This window comes from Metopolophium dirhodum, chromosome 9 (assembly GCF_019925205.1).
Source record: "Metopolophium dirhodum isolate CAU chromosome 9, ASM1992520v1, whole genome shotgun sequence".
Taxonomy (NCBI): Eukaryota; Metazoa; Arthropoda; class Insecta; order Hemiptera; family Aphididae; genus Metopolophium; species Metopolophium dirhodum.
In genome coordinates, this window is record NC_083568.1 from 22,781,590 (window position 1) to 22,797,321 (window position 15,732).

Here is a 15,732-nt window from a genome sequence, read left to right on the forward strand (position 1 = left end):
TTTTTTTAATTTTTCCCTAATATTCTACGAATTTTATTTATTTTTTAATATAACTTTATTTGTCACAATTAATAATATCCACCATTATAACTGTGTGTATAATAAACTACTTACACTATTAAGACTTGAAAAATAAGAAAATAAGACACAATAATCGTTAACGAATTACCGCTATACAGGGTTTTTTTAACTATGTAAGTTACAAAAATGGATAGAATTATACATTCATTTTCCATGTAATCGCCGCCATTTTTGAGACGGTAACATTTTAATAACTGCACATAGCAGCATAGTTATAAAAACACACTGTAAACTTCACGCCATCAATTTATACTTAAAAATTATTTCAATAAAATACACAACCATTTGTCAAGTAAAATAATAAAAACGAATACACTTATTTGATCAAACACATACCCAAATAGCTAGTAACCTATTTAGTTTTGAATTTTAAAACAAACTTTGATGATATCATTAAATAAAAATTATTGTTGAACTTATTTTAATATATTTATTATAGTATATAGTAATAGGTACATTAAATTGAATACTTGCACCATTTAATAATACTGAAAATTATATTTACATTCACGTTTGACATAATTAATGTTCAGGACATGAACTAATCTCCGTGTAGGGTTGAACCATTACATAATAATATAGTGTGTGTGTTTGTATGTATGTGCGTGTGTATGTGTGTGACGAGTGTGCGAAATTTTGGCCAAATTCCACAAATATTTTTGCGTTACCTCAACACAAGTTTTCTCGGTTAACGAATATTAAACATAATCTGATGAGGTCAAAAAAAGTGAAACATGAATTTAGTTTTGTAGTATAATGGATTTACACATAAAACATTTTAATTACCTACCATTTTTAGTGTTTTTTATTCTTATCATTTTAGATTAACAATGACGTGGGTACATTTTTTTAGGGAGGAAAATGCTTTAAAAATTGTATATTATTTCTACTACACACAGAGTGTTCACAATGTTAGGGGGATATTGTATCTCTGGTCTATAATTTTGAATAAAATAACAAAACGTAATTTTTGAACACCCTGTATGTTAAAAGGTGTTGCTTACAGGTAGTAATATAAAATTAACACTTTTTAAACAATTCTCAGTAATTGCCGTGAAAAATAGAATTTGAGGATGGTGAGATTTGATGAAAGTTTGTTTATTTGGTAGAGGAGTTGAAAACTAAAAAGTGCTCCAACATTTTCCTAAGACATATTAACATCAAAAGTTGGATGTACTCATTTATATAATAATTAATATATTAATCATACTATATCAATATTTTAAAGTTATATAATGGAGATGTTTTAATATAGGTATGTAAATTGAAACTCATGAAAATTGTAATAGTTGCGAAAAAATATCATGAATATTATAGGTACGTAAGTAATCATAGACATTTTACAAAGACGACGAGGATCATATTTACAATATTTTAATGTCATATTATATGGTAGGTATAAGTTAACTTGGCTGTTTTCAATAACTCGTAAATACAACAGATTCTTGTTTTTATTTTTTAATTTACTGTATACTTATAACTATAATGTAGACACCAAACACTGCTTAAAAAGAAAATTCTAATGGGAAATTTTTTTTTTATTTTAAGTACATTCTAAAAAAGGTGGACAAGTGAATAATACTCTGCTATACAGTAATTGTCGAGCATGTTATTGCAATGGATGTGTTATATATTTATATTTGAATTCAATGATAATTAATCATTGCATACGAAAAACGGTTCTGGGCATAGACGTTGTGTCATTCTAGCATACTTGTATGAATAATGAAATGTAATAATTAAAAAAAATATGTCTTATGGCTATAAATAGCATAACTTCCCAGTGAACTTTTTTTTCTTTTGATAAAAGAAGAAAAACTTGTTGTGAATCTTTTATTGCAGTGTCTGATGTTAGCTATTAAAATAAAAACCGTTATGAATTCCTAACTGAATAATAATTTACAAAATTAGAAAAATTTCGCATGGCTATAAATTGCACAAAAACAGTCAAAATATTTTGTACATTTCACAATAATTTATGGAAAGTCTTAATATAAATATTTGGCGAAAACTGTCTACGGTTATTATTTATTAGTTTTTGAGTTACACCAAAATAATAAAATCGATTTTTTTCAAAAATTGCTTTTGCGTAAAAATTACTATTTTTTTTACACTTTTTTTATTGCCACGCTCAGTATCTAAAAATTATATAAACACTTTCATAAGACTTAATAATATATTATAACAAGTATAAAAAAATATAATATAAAAAGTTTTGAATTGGCCATAAATCATAATAGTATTGTACAACACAATATATCCCAGTTGCCGAAATATTATATGAAATCCGATTTTTGATATAATTTAAACGGATTTAATTTACTAACGACCGTAAAGATATTATAATTATCATACTAAAAAACGCGTATGGGTAAACACTTTCGATTCAGTGCATTAACTTCAGCAGTATTTTATGTTTTAACTGTTGTGGATAATTAACTGTAAATGCAAATTCGAAACCATCAACAGCACACACACACTCGCCTAACCCAATATAGGTACGTATATAGTAATATTTACTGAACGATTAACTGAAGTACCGCTGTTAAGAATATTGTCGCACTTTAATATCCTCGAGTGAGACTTATGCAGTAGTTTTGTCGGGGTCTGGAGGTAAGTTCGAGGAAATCGACGTCTCCGGCCAACGCATCTCCAGAGGCACTGGCGTGTCGTTTCCACACCGCTCCCCCGCCCACCCCCTATCGAGTCTACCCACGGCCGGGCGCCCATAATAGTCGCACAGCAATTTAATGGATCTATCTGCTTCCGCCGAAACGGCTAGGTGATTAATCTGCCCGTTAATTACACTGGGTGTTCCGGATACGGTAAAATTCGAAAACGGTGTTCACGGTCTCTCCTGCCCGAGACGAGATTAAGTCAGCTGCGTGGAGTACATTCTCCAGTCGCCGCAGCCACCGAACGACTAGGTACTAATCTCTCATCGAATGTCGTCGACGACGTGGACGAGCAACAGTAATAGCAGAAGTGGTAATAATAATAATAATAATAATAATAGTAATAATCATTTACACCAGATAGGAAATGGTTTCCGCTATTTTTTCCGTGACAACATCCGAAATGAGAGGACGTACTAATTATTACGAGTTCATCGAAAGATGGCGCGGTAGTGGCGCGAGGTGGTTTAGTTCTGTGTGGTGGTGGTGTTGTGTTGGTGGTGTGTGTTGGGGGGGGGGGGGGGGAGGGGGGCAATAAATTAAGACAGTTTGTAATCTAATTGTTAGGTACTCTCGTTGCTTTACATTTAATCGACTTTTTTTCTTTATTTTTTAACAGGTAATATTTATGATGAAATTACTTGGGCTAAGGTTTTTTTCGCATATTATACCTACCTATATACATAATAATACGTACCTATGCGTTTATTTTATTAAAATGCGAAAGATAATTTGTATCCGTCTCTCCGAAGCGTAAGTAATTTCACAGACTGCAGACGATGTTTATAAAACATATTTGATTATACATTTGTCTAACTAATAACTTTAGTGGATGAAACTGGATCCGTGTAATTATTTATATACCGTACGTAATAGGTGCTTTAAATACCGCAGAAGCGCAGACTATCTTTACGGTAGTAATATTACTTTTATGTGCCATAAAAATGTCGAAAGGTCGTCTAAAAACAATACATGCGAGATAAAAAAAAATATACTTTTAGTATCAAAATACGATATTAACTTGTAAAATTAATAGTAAAGGAAGAAAACCATTGAAATTCGATTTATGGTCTCGATCGTAATAAAAAGTAATAACTACCTATCCAAATTCAGGAAAATGTAATATTACTAATTAACTAGGAGGGAACGCAAATTATAAAAAAAATAAATATATTTTGTGCTATTTAATAATTAATCTTTACCTATGTACTATACATATAGACTAAAAGTTCTGAGAGTTCGTTAAAAATATTATTAATTTTATGGTTGTCGTAATAATCACTCTCAATTATAAATTGATGAATCACCGTATTAGTGGCTTATTTATTTTTTCAAATATTAATGTTTTTAGATTTGAGTTGGGTTTTCGATATTATGCAATAATAAAAAAATATCATAAACTTTCGATATTGTCAAAACGTTTGTTGTGAGATGTAAATTGGCATTGAGTTATATTAGCTGTTAAATAATCCCGATTGTTGTAATTGAAGTAAACGTTATATTACTTTGAATAAACATAAAACAAAATAAGAAGCAGCTAGTCGAATTATAAATACAATTTGTTCTTCATAATGGAAACCGTCCAAAAATAATTAATGAATACAGGAATATAGTTGACTAACCCGAGATCTGAGATAAAATTTGTGGCCAAACCTTTGTTGAAGTATTGAGAAAATTTTGGTTTTCATTAACGCAGGGTCTTACAATATAGCAAAGTATATTCTATTTCAAGGCACCCGAACATTGTTTTCTATAAACTTTAAGACAACACCGTATTCAATAAATTAAACATCTTGAAAATTTTAAACTTTATTGTTCTTGTAAAGTATTGGTTAAGTAAACCTTTTAAATTTTCAAATGGAGTACCTACGAGTGATCCAACAAGCACTCTCACTGCTATTTTTTGTCTTTAAAATAAAATTGATTGAATTTATGATTTTTTAAACGTTTAACTATAGTTAATGATCTTATTTTTAAATACTTAGATTTTCTTTACTATTCAAGGAGTACTCCTTTGGGGATACCAACTTTATTTTACAACATATGAATTGTTAAGTATAGATAATATTTTTCAAAAATGTTGATGCACACTAATCATAATTCCACCGAGTAGTTTTTGAGTTACTTAACTTTTTTTAGTGACAATAATAGGGCCAAGATAGTAGGTTGAGGAATGAGGATATACGGGGGGGGGGGGCAAGATAATTTAGTAGCTATCTTAATTAATATTAATCAATCAAAGTTTTATATTTTGGAACAATATAGTCCGAGAAGAACTGTGTTTATTTTTATGGTATAAAAAAAAATGATTTTTGACAAACTAAATAATCGTCCTCATTACGCAAAACTATTATGCGAACCAAAAGCTTTAGTGATAATTTATTATAAATCATTTAAATTTTATTTGTAAAATCATGCATGCAGATTAATTGAAATTAAATAATTTGGTTAGAGTACCTTGTGTATAATATTTTTGTTTTATAAATAGTTATAAACACACTCCATCCAAGTAAATTTAGTTAAGTACAAATTATTTTTTAATATCTATATAGGAAATTTTTTTTTTTGATATTTATGGATCATATTATTTATCGAATTGGGTATACATTAGTAAATATTAATGTAATTGATCACGGTAAATTTGAAGTTTAAATCTAATTCGAGTACTACTATACCCATTAGGGACTTCAAAAAATGACTTGTTAATTAAAAAATCATAAAACAAAAATTACAATATCAACACAACAACAATCTATATTATGAAAGAACTCTCAGATATAGATTACATCTAAATAATGCGAGTGGATTCAATTATTTGTAGGAAACTTCATGTTTTAACATCAACCAAATATTATAGATAAAAACGAACAAAACACGATTTTAATTATCTAATTAAATGAACTTATTCAAAGTAGAATAAACGAATAATTCAAAATCTTATATTTACTTTAATAATAAAGTACAAGAAAAAGCTACTGTAAAAAATGTAGCAACAAATAATTAATCGCATATGAAAACATGTTATACATGAATATGCATGAATATTAGAATTCAAGAATTAAAAACCTATTTCCAAATTCCAATTATTCGTAAATAAAATATTGTTGTACACAAATGGTAAAACTAAATACATTTAGTTAATTTGTTGATAGAGGAACGCAAAATTAACCCACGTAGGTATAGATAAATACATTGTATTAGTTTTATATGTAGATTATTGAAAATAAGGTAAAAAATTAATTATAATCATAAGTCCCAATATTAAACGCATACGTTTAATTACCAAAAATTATTGCATTATCGAGATTAAGATTACGTATTACTAAGTAACTAGGTTACTAGGTTATGCATTTAATAAAAACAACATTTAAATTTTATTGTTTTAAACTATAGAAACAGTTCAAATTATTTTCAGGTACTTATTAATTATTTTATAAAATAAATAAGAATTTAAAATACATAATATTAAAAGTACCTTTTATAGGGTGAATTAAGTGAATATTTTCTTATCAATTATTTTTGTAAATAGGTACTTTAAGTACCATACTTACTATTATATTATGTGTTTTGACTATTTGAGATAAAATAAGAACTAAACATTTAGTTTCTACAATCTCGAATAGTAAAATTCAATCGTAAAGCCAATAAAATATTTTATTATCTTCAATCAAGAGAGATATATATTTATGTAATACACATGGGGAAATAATATCATTATAATTGCTCAAAGCTTGTTATTATTAAACATTTCAAGATTTAAAATTATATTCGTTATCCCACCCAATACATAATATTATAATATCACACACAATTAATCATATACAATTAATTGATAATGAATATAATTACATTAACCACGTAAAATGGTAAATACAAAGTCTTACTGGTGGTATCAAATACATTCAGTATTCTTCGTAAGTTGTGTAACACTTTTTTTTTAAAAAAAAAAAAAGCTTTGTTGAAACCAATTCTAAAGAAGCGGACAATGAAGAACCTAAGCAATTTTCAATTTAAGTCCCACATTATGCTCGTTGTGACATTTTTAATGTTAAAATTGAGTTTACGTGCAATACATTATATTGAATAAAATGAACAACTGACTATAAAAAATTTAAACCTAATTTTTCCAAATTGTTAACCATACAAACGTTTTGTTATACAATGTTTTACTAGGATAATAAGTTATATGCTGTTCTAGTGGATATTATAATGCACTGTTTTTTTTATTGAACTCAAACCCAGCGACTATTAGCTGTCATTATGTTATGTAACCTACTTTATACGTATGTTATAATATAATATCAAATTTAATATAACTACAATTTAGGTGAATGATACACTTGTCATTTTTTATAAACATTACATTTTTGTTGAGATTTTTTTATTTTTATATCTTGTAAGCATATTACCGAGGTAAGTAAATCATCCTATGCTCTTCCCTACAGCAGAATGAAATTACATTTTAAATTAAGTATTACAGTTGTTGATAAACTTAAGATCAAATAAAAGTTGTCAGCCAATTCTTGATAAAAAAGCAAATACAAAAAAGTTTTTAATTTTTAAAATTGGCGTAATTATTATAATTATGTTATGTCTTATAACAATTGATATAGTTATCTACACACTATAATGTAAACACATTTATAGTTTATGTGTTATAATCTCGCTCTTGTATATGACAACATTTATAGGTTTAGAATTAATCACAGGCTAATATTGTTTGCGAATCACAATATTGCTTTATATTTTTCAATAAATTCGGTTAAAAAAAAAATTTTTAGGATGCTTTACAAATACATTATGATCAACTTCATTAAAATAAACAACACAATTTAGTTTTTATATAATGAGTAACATTTGACACGTGAAAAGACTATTTTGTAATATTGTAACGGGATCAAATCACTTTTCCAAATTGATTTAATTAGTGTAATCTAATACACATACAACATATTATTTTACATTCATCTTACATTTTAAAATTATCATATTATATGATAGTTTAAAAAAAAAAAAACAATATTATGTTAATATTTATGCGAAATAATTTAAATTAAAGAAAAACTTTTATGTATTTTTGTGAAAGTTTTAATGGTTGTTTTTAATAATTCTCTCTCACTTTGTTGGGGAAAATGATATAATTTCTTATATTGTTTTAATCAGTTTTGATGGATAAATACAACAAGGAATAATTTTTTTTGACTTAACATAATATAATGTAAGCAATAAATTCAATAGTTATTTCTCAATCTAAGTATGTGTTTGAATCGCAAAATCTAAATTCAAATATTATTCATACCATGACAGTATCGTGTTGGAAGTCATTGTTTTTGTTGTAATAAACCGTTTTTCGTTACGACAGAGTTTAGTATACGTTATGTATGTATTTTATTTTTATTTTAAAGCTTATTGAAAAGCTTAAAAGATCCTTTTTTTTATTGTAGGTACTACACTCATATTGCAAGACGAATAAGAGTTAAAAAAATCAATCGCAAATATTTGTTGAAATAATACTTAGGCACTTTAAGAGTAAGTATGCATAATACTCTTACCTTTTCATTTTTTAAGTATTATTTATAGAATTATTAAAGTATAATAAAGTGCAAGGTGATCCAAAAATGTCCATCAAACCATTATTGTTATATACATTTATAATGATATGCAATGTAGCCGGAATTAAATTTTGTTTTTTTTAAAAATATTTTTTCTGTAATGTCTCAATACCTATTCAGATATAATATCTTTAGAATCAACGCTTTTTGAAATATTATTTCCTCGAGATAATTTTAGTGTAGAGTCGTCTTTTGTCGAAATAATTTTAAACGTCATGACGTGAGGGTGGTCGACCATATTATGTTTGTTATTTTATGTTTACGTATATTAACACACTAAATATATTTAAAATATCGATGATGAATAATATGAACTTATAATAATTCATTTTATATAATGATGCTGTTAGATTTGAAATATTTTCAATATAAAATACGTCAGAGTTATCGGCGGAGCTTTACAAATATTATCGGTGTAATAATATTTAAAAATAAACATTAATTTAATTAATTTGGAAACTTTATTCGATTAAATTTTCATCGATGAGGTATACGTATGTAACTTTATTGTTAAGTTTAAAAAAAAAAATATAAGAAACATTAATTATATTAAAACATTCTCATCTACTTTTAATTAATAAAATCTTTTTAAATTGAAATCTTTTTTCTTTTAAACTTCACTTGTTAATGTTAATGAATTTCATAAGGCTGGTTATTGCCACACGAAGGACCACCGTATTTTTTTAAAAATATCTTTTGCGCAACCATATTAAAATTAGATTTATCACCTACGATGTTACGATTTCATCGAATTAGTTTATCAATTAGTATTAACTATCAGTCTCATGAGGTTTTTATAATTCGTTTGCATATACATATACCACATTATTCTTAAATACCTATAGGTAAGATGTTATGCATCAAAACTTAAGTAATTTAAACTGGGAGACAATCACGAAGAAGCATGTGCATTTAATATCTACTTCCTTGGTGGTTAACGGTATGAATAGTTATGAATTGAATACATTCAAGATTGGCCAATAAGTATGAGAATCATAACAGAACGATGTTTTCGTGTGAAAAGTATACACAATTTATGTTTGAAATGTAATTTATTAACACATAAGTAGGTAAAATATAATTTAATAACTGTAAAATGGAAAAATACAGTAGTTGCTGATAAGTTTAGGTTTTAGAGAACGATATGATGGTTAAATTCATAACAGTTATTAAGCTTAAATTGTATGCTGTTATATCACCATGATTTTTTGTTTGTTTGTAAAATTAATCATGAAAATAGAGTTCAATTCAACCTTCATAGGGTGTTCTTTTATCTTTTTTTGTAGTTGGAAATATTAAATTTCATATTACAAACAACACACTTAAATTATGTTAAATAACATTAGATAACAAAAAGGAACGACTGAAATAATATTAATTTCGAACGAAATCTTCTGTTGTATTAATTCCAACTTCCAAGAAGAGTTTACGTTAAAATGTTAGTGTGAACAATATGATAATATAAAAACAACCGTCCTGAAGTTCTGAGCTAAAATCGACGAGAAAATGTGTTTGGCATTGACTTCAACTACATTTGCAGTTTATACAACTCCAAATTTATATGTGTACCGTTTATGTAACAATTTCAAAAAAATCGATTAAAAAAAAGAAAAATTACCATCATATAAATGTATACAACAGTTAGAAATCATAGTTTGTTCTGAAATATTATTTTACTTTAGCAGTGTGCTGATAGAATTTTGTCAATAAATGACTAGGTGAGTTAATGATTTTTAATTATAAGACTGATATCGGATGATGTGTGGTGATATATTATGATGGTATCACCTAACCTCGATGTATTACATAAGAACGATTTTGAACAGCAGATTTTGTGAGGTAAATTAATATTATGATTATTATTTAATTTTTTTTTTAAATTTTATAACATCTCTTGTAAATGTTGATTACATTTGATGTTGTTCGGCTGTTGGGGTATAATATAATTGCATTATAATATGCCATGTAGAATTGTATACTGTAAAATTGTGTAATTTTGTTAAACTATAGTATTTTTTTAAACTGATTAACTTCGTATTTTAACCCTGCCGGGCGTAAATAAATTAATAAATAAATAATGCATTATAATAAATACATCGGATTTATTTTGTGTTTTCGAAAGTTTTTGCGGAAGATAAAACTAAACGTTTGCCAACCGTTATATAGTATATTATTATATTAGTAGGTAGGTGTTATTATTATAAACTTTATAATGTACCAATATGAACAAATTGCAAGTTGGACACATTAGAAACATTACCATATATTTTAATATCTTACGTACAACATTATATCGGAACTAATGTACATTAATTTGAATTATAACTCGCGGGTACTATACGCCATATTTAGTATAGGTATCTACATTGTTAAAAACGAATTAGGTAAATAAAAATATTATGTAAACACGTGGTTAATAATATAATATATTAATGTGTACATAGGTATATTTTCTGATCGCACTGTCTAGCGCAGTGGTGTTTTTGTTTTTTGTTTTTGTAATAGCAATAATTATACGAAACTGTCTAAACTTGTGTTGAAAATACTGTACACACGCAGTTCTCTCGCTAAATCCTTCTCTGGCTCGACAAACACAACTAGCACTCACCTTCCGTGTCTTATATTAACACGTAATCGTATAGTATTAACTATAAGAAGTACGACTAAACAAAAGAGTAGTACTTTCAATTTTCGAATTGCGTGCACACATTTATAAACCTCGACCGTCGACGAAAATGTATTTGTTTTTAAATTAATCGAAAAAAAAATCTAAAATGAAATACTATACAGATGGATACCCAAAACACTTGTTGTACATAATTCATAAATATTATAACATTTTCTTAGTAACATAAATGTGAATATAGCTAGTTTGCAGCACTCAGCTGAAATTCGGTCAAATGATAAGTCTCAAACATAATAGAGATTACAGGTATTATAATAGCGGAATACTACTAGAAATATTGCTCTACGCACTGAGGTAGTACTTCGCATCGTAGAGCAAGAGTACTTATCTTTAAAAACAAAAGAGAAGTGAGAAAAAAAATTATAATAATGAAATTATATTATAATATATTTATATTCTGATAAATAGCACTATGGTTGTTAAAAAATTGTAAAATACACTTCAAAACGGCAGAGGGCTTGGAAGGGAGGGCCACCTATTGTTTATAAAAAAACCGCATTCGTGATAAAAACGAGTTATTATAAAATACAAGCTATATACTTAAGTAACGTATTAGCGGGGCTCAAATGAAGATAAGGTGGGCCACGGGTTGAAGACCCCCTGCACTAGAGTATGGTGTAAGCGAGTGGTACGCACCTGTAGAGCATTCGCTCCTGTCGGTCGGCCTCCTGGTAGATGCGGTAGTACGTGAACAGCATGATGACGCCCGGCACCCAGAACGACACGCTGGAAGACACGACAGCGTACTGCTTGTTGACGACGAACGCGCACACGTCCGGGTGACGGGCCCTGTCGCGGTCGTGCGCGGCGGTCGTGTACCAGCCGGCGAATATCGGCGCGAACGATATGAGCACGGGCGACACCCACACGGACGCCAGCATGACCACCGTCCGGGACTTGGTCATGATCAGCGGGTAGTCCAGGGGCTGGACGATGGCGTAGTACCTGTCCACGCTGATGCAGCACAGGTGAAGTATGGACACGGTGGAGAAGTACACGTCCATCGAGTTCCAGACGTCGCACATGAACCGGCCGAACAGCCAGCGGCCGGTCAGCTCGAAGCTGGCGTTGAAGCACATGGCGAATATGGCCACCAGCATGTCGGCCAGGGCCAGAGACACGACGAAGTAGTTGGTGATGACGCGCAGCTTGCGGTGACGCATCACACTCACCATAACCAGCAGGTTGCCGAACAGCGCGGCCACCACTATGAAGCACATGGCCGCGCACTTGGCCACGTACGCGCAGAACCACGCCTCGTCGGCCAGGTTGTCGAGAAATCCGTCCACGGCGCCACCGGAAATCGCGGTCGCTCCAATCGCGGCCACCGTGGCCAGAGCGTCGGACGCCGTCGTCGCGGCCACCGTGGTCGCGGTCGCCGCGGTTGTCGCCGCCTCAGTCGTATCGTTGACCGCCGCTGCAGCCGCAGCCGCCGCCGCGAACATTTTGCTATCACCGATCTCTTCGGGATCTCTTCTTCTCCTCCTCCTCCTCCTCCTCCGCACGTCTGCGACTTCCGCCGTCGCCGTCGCCGCTGTTTCCGGGCCACCGGCTACATCGTCCGACCGTTTCCGGTCCGGCCGCCACACGCGCACAGACCGTTCGCTCACGGCGGCATGTCGACGATCGTCTGAAAATCACAGTCGGACAGAAATGATTTCAGTTGAACATTAAAATTAATTGAATTATTATTGAAATCGATACGCGCGCTGTGTTGTTGTGTCGTGTGTGCGGCTCAGTAAGCTCAAAACTGTGTGTGCATGTGCAGGGTGGAGTGTGTGTCTAACCGAAAGCGCTGTTTGTGACTGGCTCTGCCAGACCGTATTGTTCTCAAATATATATATTTTTTTTATTCGAATATTTTCCAATTTTTGGGCGTTTCCCTGACGAATTCTAGACTTTTTCCACATATTTAGTAGTGTTTGGTAACATAAAAACAGCAAAAGCTGGTGGCAGATGTATACGGGACACCCGCATATTATTTTTTATGAACTTATAGATGACGAGAAACAAAATGGCGTACCAATATTATAATTATTATTGTCGTGTAGTAATATTATTCGTCCTTATTAATATTACACTTTGAAACTTTGAAGAGTTCAAAAAACTTAAACCATTTGGACAGATGAAAATTACCAACCGAGTATAATGTAATAATTTTTGTATCGTTATTAAAAAAAAATATATATATATATATTAAGTCGATAATATAATATCGGACATCACGAGGGTGGGAAGAGGTTAAATAATAAAAGGTAGCTAACTGCAGTGATAGATAATTATTAATATTTTATAATTACGATTTGGAACATTCGGCATTCGTGTTATAGTATTGCAACGACGGCCTCTCGTTCCGAATATACGAAATACCATCTATACTGTGTACCTATATAATTACAGTGTTTTTTATAGTGTGGATCGTTTAACACAGCGATTAGCGTAATAATATTATCAGTTATCACAGTAGTACGTTGACGGATCGATAAACAATAATAATTATTAGTAACTTACGCCGTAACTAGGTGGCGAATAAATAAAACGATCTATTAATATAATATTATGCTCCATAAATCCGGTATAGTTGATAATTTAGCGAGGAATTATTTACAAGACTCGACCTAACGTCGCGCTCGTTGACCGTACCATATAATTTGAAGTTTGAGCGGTTCTTGGTTTTAGTGGTTTTTTTTCATCTTTTTTTCATCTTTTTTCAGGTCAACCCGATGTTTTATTAAATTTTTTACATTGCTAGCACAGAATAACGAGAGAAGGTGAGAGAGAGAGAGAGGAGAGCTTGGCCGAGCTGAGGGAGGTCGAGGGAGATAAATTAATTATTATATACACATAAAATAAAAATGTATGGGATTTCTGTTTTTTATAATTAGACCTTCGTCAAAACGACTTACGTATCAAACTCTACTCGTTTATGAAAACACTGATTAAAATTAATAATTCATGGTCCTATCGATTACCTATGTACACTCACATACCTATTACCTACATAATAATATTATTATCGTATGTAGGCACTCCCTGCGACTGGAACATAAAACAACTGAAAAACCTTATCAAATTATTCGCAAGCAGATTATTATATTTTTACCTATATTATATCATTATTATTAGCACACACCGACAAAATATAGGGCGTTGTGGTTGTTTCTATAATTTAGATATAGAGCAATGTATGTTCGTGATTTTTATCTCCCTCAAGTCTATTTCACGATTTCCTCTGATTTGATAAAACGTTATTGACTTAAACGGGCCACCCATCGTTTTTATTTTAAAATGTCCGAACAAAAACTATTTCTGAAATCGTTGATAACCGAGTATTTTGATATAGCACTCTGGGGCTCGTTTCAAGAATCTAATGTTTCAAATGGTCAAACGCGATGTTAGGTCACGAAATAGTTTCGTTTTATTTTGTTCTTAAACACACTCGTCGCATCACCGCGATACCAACTCCTCCGATCTATGAATTTCGAATAGTTATGATAATTATAACTATTGTTATTTATCGAGGACAGAAATTCCGAACGTTTTCCACCGTGCACGTTCGTAAAAAAACAAAATTGAAAATTTTCTAATATTTTCGATTGCCTATAGGTTGACGTCCGAAAATCAAAAGTCACCCCCGTCACGACCATTATTATATTGTATTATATTATTTCTGCACCACCCCACGATGTATACTCTTACCTACACTGACGGCTCGCCTTCACTCGTCTGACTCTGACGCGAGTCGTATTTACTTTAATTTTGCCTTTGCGCTCATAAATAATATTATATATCATAATATTATTATCTCATCCATTCGTGCAACTTAATTATTACAATAACAGTTTTACGTCGTATCTGCGTGCGTTTCGTTTATGTTATTTTGTGTTTAACATAAAATTCTGTATCAATATCGTAGAATAGGTAATATATTTTAATTTTGAATTCGGTCGCGTGTTTTCGGTACCTAGCTAGGTATCGTTAGTTGTGCGCGATAATCATATTTTATTCTAAAATTATCATTATTTTAATATGTTCGATGAGGTTTTTTTAGAATTTAAACAACTGCGTGGCGCGATATCGCCGTAACGCGGTCGATAATGTTTTTGACGTTTTACAGTCATAACTTTACGGTATATAGAAGGCAGTATATGCGATCGATATGACAGAGAAAAAATAAAGATGAGCCTATTCGCAGTTGAGATAATATTATTATGTAGCTTTCAATGAAAAAAAAACCGACGTATACGATCAAAAGTCACGAAAATGTTTTCCAAGACGTGTGTTGTAGTATACTAGTAGGCCTGGATGCTATAGTAGCTACGATGAAAGACTCTTAGTGGGTCACTATCAACTTTCAAACTTTACTTTCTCCTTATATCTAAAAAATAAAAAAATGTTTAGTTAAGTACTATTTTTTTACTGGATCATTAATCAATAGTTTTTTGTGTACAAACATTATTAATATTTTTTTTTATATTTATTTTCAATGTGATGTGTATTAAAATTAAATCGCATAATATGGGTAATGGTGGGAACCCTTAGTATTCAGTGGGTGTCGTTGTATTAATTATTTTATTATTTTGTTCAATATTGATTTTCTGATTTAATATTTGCATTCTGTAAATTTGTCGGTGTGTATAAATCAGAGATGGAGAATTTACGTAAAAAAAAATATCGG

The 15,732-nt window shown here is 30.6% G+C and overlaps 1 protein-coding gene across 1 annotated transcript in view; it reads right to left on the bottom strand.

Annotated features, from left to right (window-relative positions):
- The window catches only part of LOC132951861 (octopamine receptor beta-1R-like), a 119,166-nt gene that overhangs the window by 52,550 nt on the left and 50,884 nt on the right, over window positions 1-15,732 (bottom strand). The window contains exon 2 of the mRNA XM_061023878.1: window positions 11,691-12,684. Within this exon, the coding sequence (XP_060879861.1) occupies window positions 11,691-12,499 (809 nt within the window). The 5' untranslated portion in view covers window positions 12,500-12,684. The remainder of the gene's footprint in view (window positions 1-11,690; window positions 12,685-15,732) is intronic.